Source organism: Equus asinus, chromosome 6 (assembly GCF_041296235.1).
Source record: "Equus asinus isolate D_3611 breed Donkey chromosome 6, EquAss-T2T_v2, whole genome shotgun sequence".
Lineage (NCBI taxonomy): Eukaryota > Metazoa > Chordata > Mammalia > Perissodactyla > Equidae > Equus > Equus asinus.
Window position 1 is genome coordinate 5,238,919 of NC_091795.1, and position 17,642 is coordinate 5,256,560.

General features: G+C 55.3%; 1 protein-coding gene across 4 annotated transcripts in view; it reads right to left on the reverse strand.

Moving 5' to 3' along the window:
- Positions 1-387: 387 nt before the first annotated feature.
- The window catches only part of SH3RF3 (SH3 domain containing ring finger 3), a 343,617-nt gene continuing 326,362 nt past the window's right edge, over positions 388-17,642 (reverse strand). For 3 of the 4 annotated variants that reach the window (XM_070511485.1, XM_070511482.1, XM_014829961.3), the window contains 2 exons: positions 12,597-12,931; positions 388-3,538 (listed from right to left, as the gene is read on the reverse strand). In XM_070511485.1, the coding sequence (XP_070367586.1) occupies positions 3,370-3,538; positions 12,597-12,931 (504 nt within the window). In that variant the 3' untranslated portion in view covers positions 388-3,369. Of the gene's footprint in view, positions 3,539-10,577; positions 11,231-12,596; positions 12,932-17,642 lie in introns of those variants that run through there. The other variant, XM_070511483.1, reaches the window with a different exon arrangement.

Genomic DNA, 17,642 nt, shown 5'->3' on the forward strand with positions numbered 1-17,642 from the left:
CTTGGTTGACAGGGACTTGAATAACTATTGACAGAAGACATTTTTCCACAAGAAAGGAAGTGAGTCGTCTGCAGAGGTTACCCTCCCCTCCCTGGCAAATGAGCCCCTGGTGGGGAGCTAGAGGGCCTCCACGGTCTCAAGCCTGGCCAGCCTGTGACTCAGGCCTTGCACCCAGCCAGCAGATCTCTGGGATGTGCTGGCCATGGCTCTCGGCAGCCCACCACCCTGACACCGACCCTGTGTCCCCCACGTGGAAGCCCTCAGAGGTGGCAGGTGTCTGAGCCAACAGGCTGGCCTGTGGAGACATGGGATGGCGCCTGCCTGGTTCTGATCCTACCCAACCGGGTGTTTCTGCTCAGGCCTCCCCGCCTCGGCACCCGTCTCACTGCTCCCACCGTCCAGACGCAGGGCCTCTCCACGTTCATTTTTATTTAAGGACTCAGAAGCACAGGCATCACAGTTTGTTATCACTGTCAATTCTTCCAAAATCACACACTGACATTTGTGTATAACAAAAACATGGGGCGGGGGTGAACTGTGCAAAGTACAATTTCCCAGCCACTCGGCTGAGTTTGTTTGGGGCACCAGCGCCCGGCATTCACACTGAGAGGCTGCCGGGGAAGTGCTTGCCTACCATCTCCCCATTCTGCTCCTGTGGCCTTTTGGTGGCCTGAATGTCCCTGTCACCTCAGTGTCCACTGACCTCACTCAGTGGTGGCTGTGAACTCTACTGTGCTTCTCAAAGCAAGTCACCTTGGCATCCAAACGCCACGGCACCAACAAGGTGTCTAAGTCCCTGGACCAGGAGGGACCGTGAGGGTTTCCGGCAAGTGTTGGTTTCATCTTAGGATCCCAAAGAGTGTGTTCTTCCAGGCAAGATGGCCTGAAGGAAGGGTCTAATTCTGCTGCTGCTCTCATCTGGGTGTTAAATGGTCCTGAAGGCTGACGAGTCTGACTGAACATGTTTGAAAACACTCAGCCTAGAGCACAGCGGCTGGTCGTGCACGTCCCTGCTCTCTGGGAGTTGGGCACTAGCTCCAGGAGCCCTGCACGAGAGGATGCCCTGGTGTTGGCCAGGCCTATGGCATCACTTTCCCTCCCGAGGCAGTACACGCCCACCCCTGACACTGCCACGAGAGGGCCAGCTGATGCCTCACAAAGATGCCTGGTCTCTTGCCCCAGCTCTCTGCTCAGCGGGTGCTGGGCCCCGGGGGGCCCCCTCACCACGGTCCCCAGGCTGCTCAGCAATTCCCACCCACCATGAGCACCATGCGGGCGGCAGCTGGGAGAGAAAAGGAGGTCTAAGTTAGTATGCTCTGTTGCTTGGTAACTGCCGTTGTTGAAAATAAAGAGACTTTCCTTGTATCTGGGGATTTGAGTTAGTTCTGGTTTCACCGGAGAACATGTGTCTCACTCAGTGTGCTAATCTGTGCGTGTTTTTGGTGAGGACATGACTTTAAACATGCACACGATTTTTATGCTTGGTAGGCAGCTAATGTGCCAACCAATGGCAAATGCCTATCTTCTGCTTGTCATTAACTCAGCGCACAGGGCTCCTTATGTTTAACCTGGACTTTGATTCAGAACAAATTTCTCGAGTCTGTTAAATCTATTATCATCTGGAGAGAGAAAAAGAGCCTTTCTTTAGGCATGATCCCACAGTGTGGTAGCCACCTGGCAGTAACAAACAGCCAAGTCACATCCCAGTAGGACTCTGAAAACTGGCGTTCGTACTTCAAAGGCATCACGCCAGGCCAGGGACCAGGTTTCTGGATTCTGTTGAATCCGTAAAAACCAGCGAGATTCTACGTTACCAAATTTATTCAGCCTAATTTAAACCTGAGTGGTTTTGTAAAAATACAGAGAGAGAGGATTTACAAATTGTGACTCTGAACTGATGAGAATGCGTTCCTAAGGTGTGGGTCTCTTGAGAAAGAGGCCGCTTGGGATAGGGCTCCTCCCGTCAGCGCTGTGGGGCGCGAGCAGCTGGGCTCGGGAGGTCATTCCATGGACTCCACGCGGGGGGCCGAGGGTCCCCGGCCCGAGCGGCCTCCTCCTTGTCTCTCCTTCCCAGCTCCCGGGGCCATGCGAGTCTGCAGCGACGCCTCAAACCCCTGTTAACCCCACTGCGTCTAGCGTCCAGACCAAAGTTTGCACTGCGTCATGGAGGAGGAGTTACTTATAAAAAAAAAAAGAAAAAGGACAGAACCTTCACAAGGTGACAAATCTGAACTGTGGTAAAAACTGTACATTTTGATAGTGGGAAACCATATGCTGATAATGCTAATTGTAGTCATTCTCTCTAAAGCAATAAAAGGAAAATTCTGCCTTCCTAGGCTGGGGTCGACCTTCATGTTCTTTTAACTGCCACACGAAAGGCAATTATAGTGACCTTCCCTCAAAATGTTTCCAGTCCTTGAGTAATAATTATCACTGTCTAGACAGAGCATGGGGCTTTGGTACGTTTTAAAGAAATCAGCTTTTTCCAAACTTCCTCCAACCACCTAATGGACTCCCTCTTACTCCGTGGAGCACTAGCTGACACTGTGAGGGGAGCACGTGGGCTTTAAGACTTCTCCAGGATTCATGCGGCACATGTGAAAATTCTGCCCATTTGATGTCTCCTCAGACATCTCTGCTTCAAGCTCAACCTCAACCGAGTCATTACTAGTTTTACAAAAAGGCAGCACCAGATGTGTGAAAAATAGGGAATGTATGGCCTATTAGAAATATATAAAGTCTAACAGCTGTGCATTAAAAAGATGTAAGAAAGAAGCAATGCAAAGGGACAGTGGTGGCGAAACACAAACGCTGCTTAAACACCGGCAGGAGACAAAGCCAGTGGACCCACGCCCCACGGGAGCTGCGTGGGGCTTTCCCAGGACTGTGCCGGTGACGGCCCCTGTGCCAGGAACACCCTGGGCTGAGGAGCCAGGCGGCAGGTGACTGAGGTATATAGAGAGGTGATGGAGCCACGCGACCCCACAGGAAGCCCGGGGCAGCGGGCAAAGACGTTCTCCAGGAGCTCTGGGCCCTGTCCCCAGTCCTGCCAGAGCTTCCAGCCTGGCCCAAGAGGCGCCAAGAGCACAGCAGCTCTGTGGGACGTCACAGCCGCCATCAGCCGCATCAGCATCTTCTTCCCTTTTCAGACATCTCTTTACAGTTCACAGAGAGGGAGGCGTTCCATTGGCGAACCCAGGGTGTGCTCAGTCGTGGGTTTGGGCAAAAGCACAACCTCCAGGCCAGGAGCTCCCACCCCACCCAGGGGCCCCTGGTGCCTGGGAAGGGCCTGGACCCCTGACGCAGCAGCTCCCCCTCCTCGTGCCGCGGCTCCCGGCTCGGCGCCCAGTGTGCGGGCGGTGTGCGTCCTCAGAAGCTCTCCACGAAGCTGCCTGGGAAGAGGCCAGTGCGGCCGGTGCTCTGCAGCGTCCCCTGGTACCAGCCGTCCTCGCGCTTCTTGTGCACAAACACGACATCCCCCTCCTTCAGCTCGATCTCTGCCGCGCTCTGGGGTGGGTAGGAGACCACCACGCGGTACCTGGGGGGACACACGGGAGGTGGGTGAGCCCGACCCGGATAGGCCTGCCCTCGCCAGGCCGCCTGCAGGGTCTCTCTCTTCCCTCTCCTTTTCCTTCTCCCTCTGATGTAAACTGTTGCAATTCAGAGCTACCACTTAAAAAAACTTCTACTTATCTTTATTTTTAATTTTTCCAAAATGTTTTAATTAAAAAAAAATTTTTTAAATAATTTTTCCCTTTGGCGTCCTTTTGGACACCCATCTATGCAGCTGGAACACTTGTGCCCATGCTGCAGCCCCTCCGTGTGGGTCTCCCCCTGCCTCCAGCCCACCACGGACAGCAGCCTCCCCAGAGGTGGGTGTCGGGCAAGGGCAGGACGCTGGCCATGTCCTCGCTCTGTCCAGTCCTGGGTGCATGACCCTAGACTGGCTGTCCTCACCTCCTGAGGCCAGGCAGGTGAGGACACCCCTGGGTTAGCTGTCCCACAGCGCGTGGGAGGGCACTTGGACCCCTGTTGGTAAACGGTCACTCTATTTACATGTGCGGCAAAATCACCAGCTGTTGTGGCCTTAGCGCCGGAGCGAGGCCGAGTTCTCACGCATCTCCCTCCTGCCAAGCCTGGGCCTTCCCTGCAGCCTCGGAGGCCTCCGCAGAGTCCCCGTTTCAGATCAACGGGACACAAAATCCACCCAGAGACAGGAGTCCTCCTGTGGCCGAGGCCGAGGGGCGCTGCGGCCGGGCTCCCCGCAGGCACAGACCCCCAGGGCCCCTCTGGGCCAAGGCAGGTCCCGGGGGTGGGGGCGCCAGGCTCCCCGGGTCTGAGAGGAGGGCCTGACCCTCGGCCAGCACCTTGTCAAGGATCCAGAGCCCGCCAGCCAGCGCAGGGCGGGCCTGACAGCCCCCAGGGGAGGCCTCGAGGGGCCCTCCGAAGAGCAGCCCTCTGAGCCAGCACTGGGCCACCGGCCGCCCAGCGCCCCCTGAAGGGACCCGCAGGGGCCTGTGCGCCGCAGGCAGAGCGGACCTAACCCTGCCGGGCACCAAGGCTGGCGGGCTGGCGGCGGGCCGGGCATGGCTGTCTCACTCCAGGAAAACCCCGAGCGTGAGGCTGCAACAGGCGCCCGAGGGCCAGGGCCGAGGTGGCACGGTTGGACGGCGGGGCCCAGGCGCTCAGTAACGACTCCGCGACGGCCCGGACAATGTCCCCAAGGGACGCCTGGGAGAGGGTGCAGCCAGCAGTTCTCTGACCCGTGCCCGCGACCTCGCCACCGTCACCCCGCACGGTCTCTCCCCAGGGTCTCCTCCCCCACGCTCTCCCCCACTACAGTCTCCCCCCACACGCTCCCCCCCACCATGCCCTCCCCCACCTCTATCTCCCCCCACATGCTCCCCCACCACACTCTCCCCCACCTCTATCTCCCCCCACACTCTCCCCCCACCAGGCTCTCCCCCACCTCTATCTCCTCCCACAGGCTCCCCCACCACGCTCTCCCCCACCTCTATCTCCCCCCACACTCTCCCCCCACCACGCTCTCCCCCACCTCTATCTCCTCCCACACGCTCCCCCCACCAGCTCTCCCCCACCTCTATTTCCCCCCACACTCTCCCCCCACCAGGCTCTCCCCCACCTCTATCTCCTCCCACAGGCTCCCCCACCACGCTCTCCCCCACCTCTATCTCCTCCCACACGTTCCCCCCACCACGCTCTCCCCCACCACACTCTCCCCCACTTCTATCTCCCCCCACCACACTCCACCCCCACAGGGTCTTCCCCCCCACGCTCTGATCCCGATCCACGCTTTCGCCCACCATGGTCTCCTGACACTGTCTCCCCACGTGATCTCCCCAGCACAGTCTCCCACGGGCCCTCCAGGGTCGCAGCACTCGCCCCTCTTGGGCTCCTTGCTTTACCCTCTCTCCTCTTTTGCCTGCTGTCCACTCAGCAGCCACACAAGTGAAAACACAAGGTGAAGATCACCGCACTCCTTTGTTTAGAACGAGCCAGTGGTTTCCCATCTCTCAGAGTAGAGGCCAAAGCTGGGAAAAGTCGTCTGTATTCCCAGTGCCCTCCGAGCACCTCTGTGCTCCTTGACCTCCCCCTGCTGCGGCCCTCATGCCCAGGTCAGGGCTCCTGCGCTGGCTGCTCCCTCTGCCCTGAAAGCCCTTCCCTGTCACAGCCACCTCAAGCCTGCCCTGCCCTGCATGTCCCCGGCGCACTCCTACCCTCGCAGGCCCGGCCATCACCTACTTACTGCACTTACTGCAGGTCTCCCACCCCATCAGGCGAGCCCCTGACGACGCAGGGACTTGCTCCTCCTCTCTGCTTGTGCTCAGTGCCAGGAAGAGGCCTGCACACAGCAGCAGCTCAGTAACTCTCCTGTTAGCACATGCTGGAGGGAGGCTGGGGGCCTGGGAGGGGGCTAGTGGCTTGAAGGGTAGAGTCTCTGTCATTCCTTCATATGGAAGAGGGCTGCAGCCCTGATGGGGAGAAGGACCCTGACAGACTGTGTGGGCGGTGGGCCTGCGCCTGGGCTGACCTGTATCAGGGGCCACCCTGAGGCGGCCTTGCTGTTCCCCTCTGCCCTGGCAGTGCCCAGGCTGTGGTCCTGGCCCACTAGCTGGGTGGAGAAGATGGGAGAACCCTTTACCCTCAGTCTTCTGTGGGCTCCCAGCTGGCTGTGAGAGCCTGTCCCCGGTCCCTGCCTCCCCTCATTGGCCACAGCCAGACGAAGGGCCCCTGAAAGAGAGCATCCAGGGGTCCTGGCAGCGGGCTGTGCTGAGGGCTCTCAAGGGGCTCTGCGTGTGGAGCTCTGACCCAGGATATCCTGGGCTTTAAGAAACTAGGACATTCATTATAAAGAAAAGAGCTCCTAAGTCAGATTTCTCAAACTTCGCCCATTGGCTTCAGGGCCCTGGGTCAGGTTCCTGGGCTCCATCCTGGACCTATTTGAGTGGCTCTGGGGGAAGGGGCCAGAGAACGTGGATTTGCAACAAATCCTAGGGTGAACGTCTGCACCATTGGGGTATCTGACCATTGGGGTGCTGAGGGAGACCTCACCGCTCCTCAGCCCCACCTGCTCCCAGGGCCTGTGGGGCCGGCCTGTAGAGGCTGGGGCAGAGAACCCATGGTTTTGGGCAGCCGGGGTTGGCGCTGGGGCTCAGGATGACGCACAGGTGGAGAAGACCAGGCCCAGCCCTGGGGAGCTCACGGCCCCAACTGGCCCCAGGCAGTGAGAGCAGGGCAGAGAGGCAGGTGGCTCCTGAGGCCCACCTGGCAGGCATGCAGCGTCCTGCTGCCCAGGAAGCATGGCTGGCTAGGCGCCCTAAGTGTCTTGGAATGGCTGCAGGTGCAGGAGTGTTGGGCCAGTCTCCACCACTGTCCCCGGGTGCCAGATGCTGGCATTTGGGGTATGGAGGAGGAGAGGAAGGAAAGCGTAACTCCTGCCCTGCCCCCAGCCCAGCTGCCTGCCGGCAAACTCCCACAGGAGGACAGATGGCTGTGGGGACACAGCAGCGGCCTGTGAGATCAGCCAGCCCTCACACAGACCGTGCCATTCCCACAGCCCAGCACTCGGGCTGTGCGTAGGACCACCAAGACCAGTGTTGGTCCTACTTGTGGCTTTCTGCCGTCCTCCACCTCCTCTCCAAGCATCTGCCTCCTTCTCTCAATTCCCCAAGGAAAAAAAGGCAAAGAGTGTGATGATTTCTCAGACTCCGAACACAAGTTTTGGCTTTTGCCTCAACTGCCAGATGTGAAACAAACAAGCAACTTTAAAAATGTAATTTGTTAGGGGGAAAAAAGCAATTTGGTGCTTCTGAGCAATTCAATGATTTAATGAGTCCAGATGGGTAATGTGGGTTGAGTGCATATGAACGCACATTCTACGTTTCTGCCCAGATCATTCCAAGACTCTGATCATTCCAAGACTTCCTGCTGCATGAAGTATCTGATACTCCCTGTTATAGACACAAAGACCAGTTGAAGAGTTAAGGACGGCAGCTACTCCTGTGTCCTGATTGTGATGTCGTAAATCAGTAAGAGACTGCTCTCTGCTGAGTTAAGGGTCTGTCAACCAAGCTACTTTTCAGACATAAGACTTGGGGGAAGCAAAAGGCTCAAAATCAGAGTGAATTCTTACCACTGCTTATTGCAATTTGCTTTCTGTGTGAGGTCTGGAGCGTTCTCCTCCTGTGTCATCTGCTCCCCTCCCTGATGATGGGGTCACGAGGGGACGCTCTGGGTGGTGGGTTTTTCACAGCACTTGCTTCAGCACAGCTGAGGAGGCGTGCTCTCCGAGCTGGTGGAATGTGGTCATCACAGAACAGTGTCCACCAGGAACTTGGAAGTGATAATGATACATCTATATCCTGGACAGTGAACTCTAATATCAACACGGGTATTAGTTGCCTATTGGCCTGTAACAAATTTCCACAAACTTTGGGCCTGATACAGCACAAATTTCTCATCCTGCCGTTCTCTAAGTCAGACGTCCAAGACAGGCTCACAGGCTGAACTCAAGGTTTCGGCAGGGCCGCATCCCTTCTGGAGGCCGCGGGGCAGCAGGCATTCCCTAGCCTTTCCCAGCTCCTAGAAGCTGCCCGCACTCCTGGGCTGGAGGCCTCTTCCTCCATCTTCAAAGACAGTGAGGACGGCTGAGTCCTCACGTGGTGTCACTTTGACTTTCTCTTTGGCCTCCTTATTCTATTATGAGGACACTAGCGGTCGCACTGGGACTGCCCGCATACTCTGGGATCGTCTCTCCATTTGGAGTCAGCTGGTTAGCAACCTTTATTCCATCTGCAGCCTTAATGCCTCTTCGCCATGTAGGGTGACACAGTCACAGAGTTTGGGGATTAAGGCCTATACATCTTTTGGAGCCATTATTCTGCCCAACAAGACACATAAAACATCAAAGAAAAAAACTTTTAAATCCTAGCAAAGCCAAACAACTTACAGGTCAGCAAGAGGTGAGGATGGATAGACTGAGTGTGTGAACATATGGGAGAAAAAGACTGTGCTGATCAAAAGGAAGGAGAGCGTACTAGGCAGCACTGGAGGCATCATCATATCATCTTATCATTATTGTATATGTTATATCATATAATATTATTATACACATCATTTCATGTATTACTGTTATCGTTGTGTCTGTTTATTATGCATTCATAATTTTCCGGGTATTAGTCTAGGTGTTTTACAAATACTGTAACTATCAGGCAGGTATTATCATCCCCATTTTATATGTGGGGGCACTGGGACCCAAAGAAACGAAGACACTTGTTTGGGGTGAAATGGCTGATAAGTGTGCCTATTGCTCAGAGCCACTCTGCACTATTGCCGGGAGTGAGGAGGCAGGCATCCAGAGGATGGGGGCGGCTGGCCTGAGAACTCAGCCAGGTCTGCATACCCCTGCCGGGGAGACAGGGCATTAGACAGTTTTACCTGGTCCCATAACTACACCCCTTTTGTGAGTTACCCAAGAAACTTCCAGAAACTTGGCTTCCTGCACACTGTCAACAAGGCGTGAGTATGCGCAGACTGCCCAAGAGTTAGGCTAGGGAGGGACGATACTTGCACTTGGTCTACACATCATGGTGTGGGCTTGGCTCTTACAGGTGTCTGGAATGGGGCCTCCAGGGAGCTGACGTGCAGGCCGGGCCACCCCAGCTGGGGACCTTCCCCATGTTGCTCTTCTGGGTGGCCTCCCGCCACAGCACCGTACAACCTGAACTTCCTTCCTCAGAGCAGATGGGAGAGCACTCCTCTGTCCTCTCAAATCCTCTGGAAGAAACGGTTACACCCCAGGGAGTCTGTACACAGGAGGCGCCCAAAGCCCAGGCTGGGCCAGCCAGAGGGAGGGCCACTGATCGGCATGTGGTGCTGGAAACCTGGAGTCTGAGGCTCCGCCCATCCTTCACTAGTTCCCACCTCGCCATCGCAAAGTGGCCTTGCCCACAGCAGGCATCCTCAGACACGTGGGGCTCGAGGCATGCCCGGGGCCTCCGGGGCAGGGCTTCCTGCTGCAACTGCTCCCCTCGGCTGCGAGGTGAGTTTGTGGACAAGCCTGCAGAGCCCAGGTCCAGTGCTGTCTGGGGCCACCCACCTGAGGAGGAAGGCTTCCCACTGCCACGTCCTCAGCTCCCACCTGCCTGCGCCCAGACGCGAGAGACCTGCGGGCAGCACTGGGCAACGGCAGGTGGCGTCCTGGGGCTCATTAGGCAGTTGCTTGATTTCAGGCTGTGTTTGGAAAACTCTCATCACTCATGAGCTGTGCTGGGAACAAGGAGGGCACCACGAATCTCTGGGTATAATAACCCCGTGATTAGATGAAAGATTCAGAGCATGGGAGTAATTCCATGAATTTTCTAGTGAATCATAGACAGCCATGATTTTTCAGAGTAGGGTCTTTTAAGATCTTTTACTGAAGAGTTTGAAAGTTGAGGGATCTGGGAAAGGACAGAAACCTAGGGGAGACATGGGAGCAGGTTAGAAATATCTAGAAGTCTGTCATTCTCAGGAGCCACCCACTCTGTGACCTGGGGAGGAGGGACTCACATTCAGAACTCAAAGGCAGCTAGGGGATGATCCCATGGAAGTAAGAAGGTCCTGGAATGGAAGAGCTGCCCAAGGTTGGAGGGGGCTCCCTTTGGAAGGGAAGTGGGGCTAGGGGGAGAGACAGAGAGTGTGTGGTGGGTGTGGTGTGTGGTGTGTATTTATGTGTGTGTGTCATATGTGTGTGTGATGTATGTGGTTTTGTGTTTATGTGTGTGTTTATGTGTGTGATGTGTGTGGTTGTGTGTTTATGTGTGTGGTGTGTGGTATGTTTATGTGTGTAATGTATGTGGTGTGTTTGGTGTGTGTGTAGTGTGGTGTGTGTTTCAGTGTGTGGTGTGTGTGCTGTATAGTGTGTGTGTGTTTATGTGTGTGATATATGTGGTGTGTGTTATTGTGTGTGTGGTGTATGTTTATGTGTGTGATGTATGTGGTGTGTGTAGTATGTTATGTGTGGTGTGTGCCTGTGTTTATGTGTGTGATGTGTATTTATGCGTGTGTGTTTGTGTGTGTGGTGTATGGTGTGTGTAGTATGAATCCAGTCTTCTAAGGGGCGTGGGGACTTGCTGTGGGCAAAGCACTTCCCTGTAACGGGCCCAGCCCTGACCGGTGGGGCTTGCAGGTGCACCTCAGCCAGACAGTGCGTGCTGATCTGCCGTGGAGGATCCAGAAGCAGAGGCTGACGCCCTGGCAGGGGTGTGACGTGTTCCGACTGGGTATAAGCTGAAGATGCCCAGACCCTCTGTGGACCAGGTGAGTGCACTGGGTGAATGCTGACCGTGCACCTCACTCAGGGGCTCAGAGCCAGGTCTGGGGGTTGGAAAGCCCTCAGTTCAGTCCCTGGCTTGGCAGCTAACTAGCTGTGTGACCTTGAGCAAGGTACTTGGCCTTTTACGAACCCTCAGTGTCCTCATCTATAAAACGAGGACAGTGAATTCACAGCTTCTTGGGAGGATTCCCTGAGAGAATACACATAAGAAACGCTAGCAGATGCTTAGCGGCATGCACAGCATGGCCGTCCTGGATCGTCATGGCCAGAATCACAGCAATTGCTGAGTGTTCTGAGCATCGGCCCTGCAGTAAAAGCGGGCATACATACGGACTTTCACTTTACCTGTTTATCAGAAAGCCGTGAGCGCTGGCCCAGTGTCCCTCCACCAGCCTGCAGAGAGAGTTGTTCTCTCAGTGACCCTGGGTCTCAACGCCACCCCATTGGCTCAGCTCGAAGGCCATCATCAAGGCCAGGGCTTGGCAAACTGTGGCCTGCGGCTAACTCATGTGGTCTGAGAGCTAATGTTGTTGCACTTTAAATGGTTCAAAAAGAAATCAAAAGAAGAAGCATATTTCCATGACATGAGAAAACCATATGACATTTAAATGTCCGTGTCCACAAGTCAAGTGTTACTGGAATACCAGGCCCACTGTTTCTGTATTGTCTATGGTTGCCTTAACGCTGTAACAGCTGAGGTGACTAGTTGTGACAGAGACCATGGCAACATCTGCAATATTTACTACCTGGCCCTTGACAGAAAATGTGTCCGACCCTGATCAAGGTGGAGCCTCTACCAGCCTGGACATGGCGCTGGACCTAGCAGATGCTCAGGACAGTGGTGGCCTTTTCAGGCCACAGGCACCGGGAGACATGCAGCAGAGCTGGCTGGCAGTCAGTGTGGCCAGGCAGAAGCACCAGGACTGTTTCCTCGTGAGCCTGCTCACCTTTTTACTAGTTAAGCCGCGTTCCAACGAGAAGGAATTTAGGCAGGAAACTGCTTCCCCGCTGTCCTAATCTGACACCAGCCCCTCTCTCTGCAGAGCATTCTGGCCCTTACTCGGAGCTCCCTAAGGACTAATGGGCCAACCCACCTCTGACCCGTGAAACTCCTAGGTGGGTCACATCGCCTCGGTTGGATTGATTCCTGATCTGTAAAACTCTAGGCTAAACTCTATGAAATTATTAGTTTTGGGGAAAAAAACCCCACAAAAAAACAAAAAAACCCACAAAAAACCATGAATATTAGCAATTTCATATTGTTCAAGCCAACAGACTATACACCCTCGAAGCCAACTTTGGGGTAAGGTTGTATAATTCTAAGATGTCAGAGTAGGCTGAGCCTCAACAAAAGCTGCTCCCTGGGTGGGGCACACAAGCCCACGGGCACTCAGCCCAGGTCCACTCCAGGGTGCCCCCAGCGCTGAGGGGACACAGTCCTTTCGCTACCCCTTCACTCGCTCTTTGGGCTTAGTACCCTGTCAGTTCTGCCACATTTCCTGATGATCCTTTCTAAATCCCAAACTCAGGACCCCGATGGATTCAGAACATGAAATACGCTCCCGTTCACCTGCAAACTCCTTTTATCTGATGCTCACCGTCCAAGCTCAGGAGTTGAGTAGATGTGGATAGTAAGGGATGTCTGGTAAATTTAATCCTTGGGAAATCCCCATTGTCCCGGTTCCCCAAAAGTGGCTCCAGACCATAGAGACCAACCCACACCAAGGTCCCAGAGGATGGACACCCACCTCCCGCTTACCTCTCTCTAGGCAACGGCTTGGCCTCGGGCCGGATGGCGGCCATGGAGAGAGGTGCTTGCCGGGAAGGGGATGAGGAGAAGTTCAGATCCAAGGAGCCCGCCTTTCTGTGCAGTGGCTCCATCCCCATCGCCCCCTGCATCTCACTCTCTATGGGGCAGGACCCTGCCCTGCCATGGATGGACCGCGAGGACACTTCGGGCCCCAATGCGCCCTGGAGAGTGGCATCCACTGCCACCTGGGGGTCGTGGGTCGGAGAGATGGACGGCGGGGAGCGAGACTTCTTCTTGGTGGACGCCCCAGCTAGAAGTTTCAGCAGCCCGCTCTTCTTCTCTTTCTGGAGAGACATGCAAAGTTAAAATCAATGGGCTAATGCTTCTAAATGCCCTTGTTGTTAGCGAGAGGGGAAAGGATAATCCTGTTTGGAAACTTTAAACAAAATTTTGTTCATCTGGTTAGAGGAGGAAAACAAAACTAAGACCGAAAGTTTTCCTTCCTTCCCCAAACCTGGCAGAAGTGCTCAAAGCAGACCCAGGAGGCCCTGGGTCAGGCCGGTGGAAAGTGCCATTCCCAGGAGTGGATGCTGCGAGGGGCGGTCCCAAACACCCCGCTCCGCATCGCAGGACCGTGTCCCAGCCTGGCACCGTCATTTGCTGTGTCAAAGGAACCAGCAGTCAGCATAACTGGGTTTCTCCTGCCCCAGTTTTTCCAAGTGGACTTTGCAGGTGGGGGCTAATCCTTCTCCATTAGGCTTCCTGAGATTAGCTGCCCAACCCTGGGTTCCAGAGCCAAAGGCCATGGGTCCCGGGCACAGCACCACCTGGAGCCCCCGGGCAGCACCGGACGCCACGTCTCCTCGGCACAGAATGCTTTGCTGCACACAGGGAACCCGGAGTGTGCTTGTGCCTGCGTTTGTGTGTGTGCCTTTGTGTGTGTGCTTGCGAGCATCTCGTCTAATCCTGGGACAGCAATTTGCTGGACAGGGAGGAGCGCTCGTCCCAGAGCTGCGGGCAGCCCCTGGGTGACGACGGTGGCTTCCCCTCCCACCCTGAAGCCCCTCACTGGGAAATATCCTGGTACAACCTCTTCACCCAGCAGGCCGGCGGCTTCCTTACCTCACGAGAAAGGGCTGTGCAGGATGTGACAGCACACGGGCCATGACCCTCACACCCAAGATAACGAAAATAGCTTAAAGGAGCTGCCCTCGCAGTCAGGAGGCCTGTTTCAGTGCCACGCACGAGGACGTCCAGACCCGTCTCCAGGTCCATCACCCAGGCCCAGTTCTCATGGTGATTCTCCCCATCTCAAATGGCCACCTGCAGGCAGGACGACCAGCACAGCATCTTCATCTGATGTCCCAGATTCTGTACTCTCTTGGCTCCCTCTATTTTTTCTTTTTAACTGCACTTTAAAAAAAATAGATGCGCTTAATTTATTGGGCTTGATATACAATCCAGGCAGAGAATCCTTGTCCCTGAAGACTGAGGCCCAAGTCTGGGAGGTTGGTCCAGGCCTTTCAGCTCCAGCAAACAAGGCAGGCAAGAAGCAGTGCTGGGCTGGAGGGCAGGTACAAAAACTGCAGACACGGTCGTCAGACCCCTTTCAGAGGCGGGATGGACGCGGAGCTCGCCTGCCTGGCCTGGGTCCTGAGGGGATCAGCACAGCTCAGAAGGGGCCCAGACTTCTCAGAGATGCACTACGGCTCCTCTCCTCAGTCTCGCGTTGTGGGGCTCGGAGCAGGCCTGCAGGAATAACTGACAGTTTGGCTGGGTGGCAACACCAACCCAGATAAGGACTAGGCAGTGTCCCTAGGGGGCCTGGCCCAGGATCCACCACCACCTCTGCCTGCCCTGCATGCTGTGCAGGATGGTGATGAGTGGGCATCCCAGCCTCAGCTGCCTTCCGCAACGGCCTGTGGTAGTCACATGGAAATGCTTAAAATGTTGCCACTGACACGCTAAGAAAACGCCAGGTATGAGAGAAAAGAATCATATCCACTTGAGGCTCGTCCGTGTGTGTGTGCATGAGAGTTGCGTACATGTGAGTGCACTGTGTGTGTGAGCGATGTGTGTGTGGAAGAGTGTACACACACAGAGAGGTGCTTTGATAACCAAGTGCCTGCCCTGGAACCTGGACACGTTCAGGGCTTCACTGGAAGCTAGTTTTCTAATGTTCAACGGAAGCTAGGTGGCAGGGGGACATGGAGACATGGTGTAAGATGGTGGCAGTGCATGGAAGTCTGAAACGATAGTCACTAGGTCAGCGATGACCACTCAAGAGTCTGCTGTGGTCACAGGGCTGGGTGGACCCAGAGGTGGGGAGATGGGAGGTTTCTCTTCCCGCCTTCCTCATCTGCGTGAGTGGAACCCCTGGGCAGGCGAGTGGTGCTGAAACCCCCATAAAAGGCACACATTGAGGGACAGGCAGCTGCTTAGGCTGAGTCAGTAACACTTTGTTATGAATGAGTCCATGTGTTTTTCTCTTCTCCCAGCACTGATACTGATAGAAAGGATGGAAGCAGACGTCCTAAATACCGCCCACCATGAGAAGAGGCTGGCTGGAGTGAGTCCCAGCTGGGTGGGGAGCAGGTGGGCTCAGGGCAGCCTTGTCTGTTCACCTTGCCCAGTCAGCCCTATTCCACGTCCACGAGGAAGATGCGCGTGGAGCACACCTAGGGAGCTCAGTCATTCGGCCACCAGGGGGCGTCACGCAGCTGGCTCAGAAGTGGCCTCAGGGCCTCCGAGTCCCTAAAGTAGCTGAGGCTTGTGCGACCACCAGGGAGTTGGTAGTGTGTGTCTGGCTCCTCACGAGGATGGTCTCCTGGGACCACAGGGAGGGCCCGGAGGTGGGAGGATGCAGTGGGTGTGAGGGGTGCCTAAGGGTCAGGGCCCTCTGGGCCCGGCCGTCAGAGCCCACCTCGGAGTCCCAGAGGTCACCACCTGCCTTCGCTTCCTGCCAGCACGCTCCCCACCAGGTTCCCCTTCTTCAGCCCTACTGCTCTTCCCTAGATGGACAAGGGTGCTTCCCATTCCCTCCCCTTCTCCCTCCAGAACAGAAGCGTTGAGGCCAGCATTCCATGCTGCTCTCTGCAGGATCCCAGTGCCTAGCCTGGTGCCTGGAAGACAGCAGGCACTCAATGTCCTGGACGAACAACCCTGAAGGAAGCGAGCTCAGCCAGCACGGGAGCCCCCATGGTCCCTACGGGGTGCCCTTCTGCCTCATGAGGAAAGGACAGATTCAATCAATCAACAAAGACTTTCTTGCAAGGTGCTGCCGCAGGACAGAAAGCCCTGGCACCATGGGCCGAGCCTCAACGGGGTGTACAGTGAGCTGAGACAGGGAAAAGCCACTGGGCCACTCAGCATGTCTGCAGTGAAGTACAGCCTGGGTGCATGTTTGGAAAGAGGCACGTGGGCGTGATGGATAATTTTCCTGTCTCAGATCTGCATGCTTAAATATAACCGATCATCATTTTAATTTCACTTCGACAAACACTGATATCATGGCTGGAAAACGTTCTCCAAAAGGTCTGCTGTCCATGACAGAACTCTGCTAATGCCGTGAGCACCCAGTTCTGACAAACTGCTGTGACAGTCAGTGTGCCAGCAATCACGGTGCACAGGGAACTCCCGGAGGACGGGGCGGGCGTTCCAAGCACTTTCCCTGGGGGCCATCCTGTTCTGTGTGATGCAGCTAAGAGTCAGCTAATGGGAACTTTGGGGGTGTCAGGAACAGGCTCACTGGTCGATCATGGGGCAGCCCCATGAGACAATAAGAGAATAAGAGGTTTCAGAGCATGCAGTTTGGGGTCAACGTGCGCTAGGAGTTTATGTAAAGGATAGATGGATTTGCTGGGTTTCTCTGGGACCAGGACCAAATTAGGGACCATCATGAGCCTGGGAAAATGCCGAGAGTGATGTCCCCGTTACGTTTCAGGGGTCATTTTTTCCCATACAAGTTTTAGAGGGTCGCTGCTTTCCTACACAACTTTCCTGCCAGCATCCTGCTGCCTCCATCCGTGGTTTAAATTCCCCTCTCCAGGGGAGGGGTCGCTTTCCATCCCCACGACCCTTTGAACGGCCAAGGTCCAGTCATTTCAGCCTTGCCAGAGGACCCCAAACAGACGGAGCTGTGGGAACAGAATGCCTCCCTCTCTCACAAGTCCTGCCATAGGAGGAGGCACCTCTGCAGAGAAAGGCGCCCTCGCCTCCTGCTTTCACCCAAAATGAGCGTGAGGCTCCTGCTGCCCCCGAGGATAGCCCTCCTCTGTGACGCGCTGGGCAGCTCCCTGCTCAGCGCACCTGCCTGAGCTCGCACCACTCCAGCTGTGCACTCTGAATCCAGCCGCTCGGGCACTGTTTGCTTCACCAAGTTGTTAAGATGACAAATACAAGAGTGCTTTTTAAACTATTAAAGCATCTCACAAATATTTGATTATGTTGCTGTTTTTATGACGTGTTTGCCTATTTTTAAGTTTTTGCAAAACACCTACAACCTGGTGAGCTCCCAATACTTTTTTGTTCAATGAATAAAATTGATTCATCTCTACAACGTGATGTCTCACCATTAACCCTTGCTTTGCCTTGGGAGAGGCTGACACAAGGACCCCTCGAAGATTCTGACTCAATAGGTCTGAAATGGGGACAAAAAAGTGATTTGGATACAGAACCCAGCAAGTGATGCCTTAGAAGCGAAGGATCATCTGTGCAAGCTAAGTGGGTTTGGAAGACCACACACAGTGAGGTAGAGACACAAAGAGGGATGAGCTTTTTGGGAAGGTGATAAAGCTTTTTGGGAAGGCACCATGGTTTGTTGTTAGTCCCCAGGCCCGGAGACAAGACGGGTTTCAAAGCAGTGCTTTAGAGAGCTCAGTGCACTGGAGAGACAGGCCCAGCTGTGGGCTCGAGCCATTCAGCAGCTCCCAGGGGAGGCCGTTGGCCCCAGTCACACTTTGAGCGGCCAGGGCCGATGTGTGAGCAACAGCTCAGCGAGTAGGGCAGGCCACCAGCAGAGGGACATGCACCGGCGAAGGACTGCAGGCACGACAC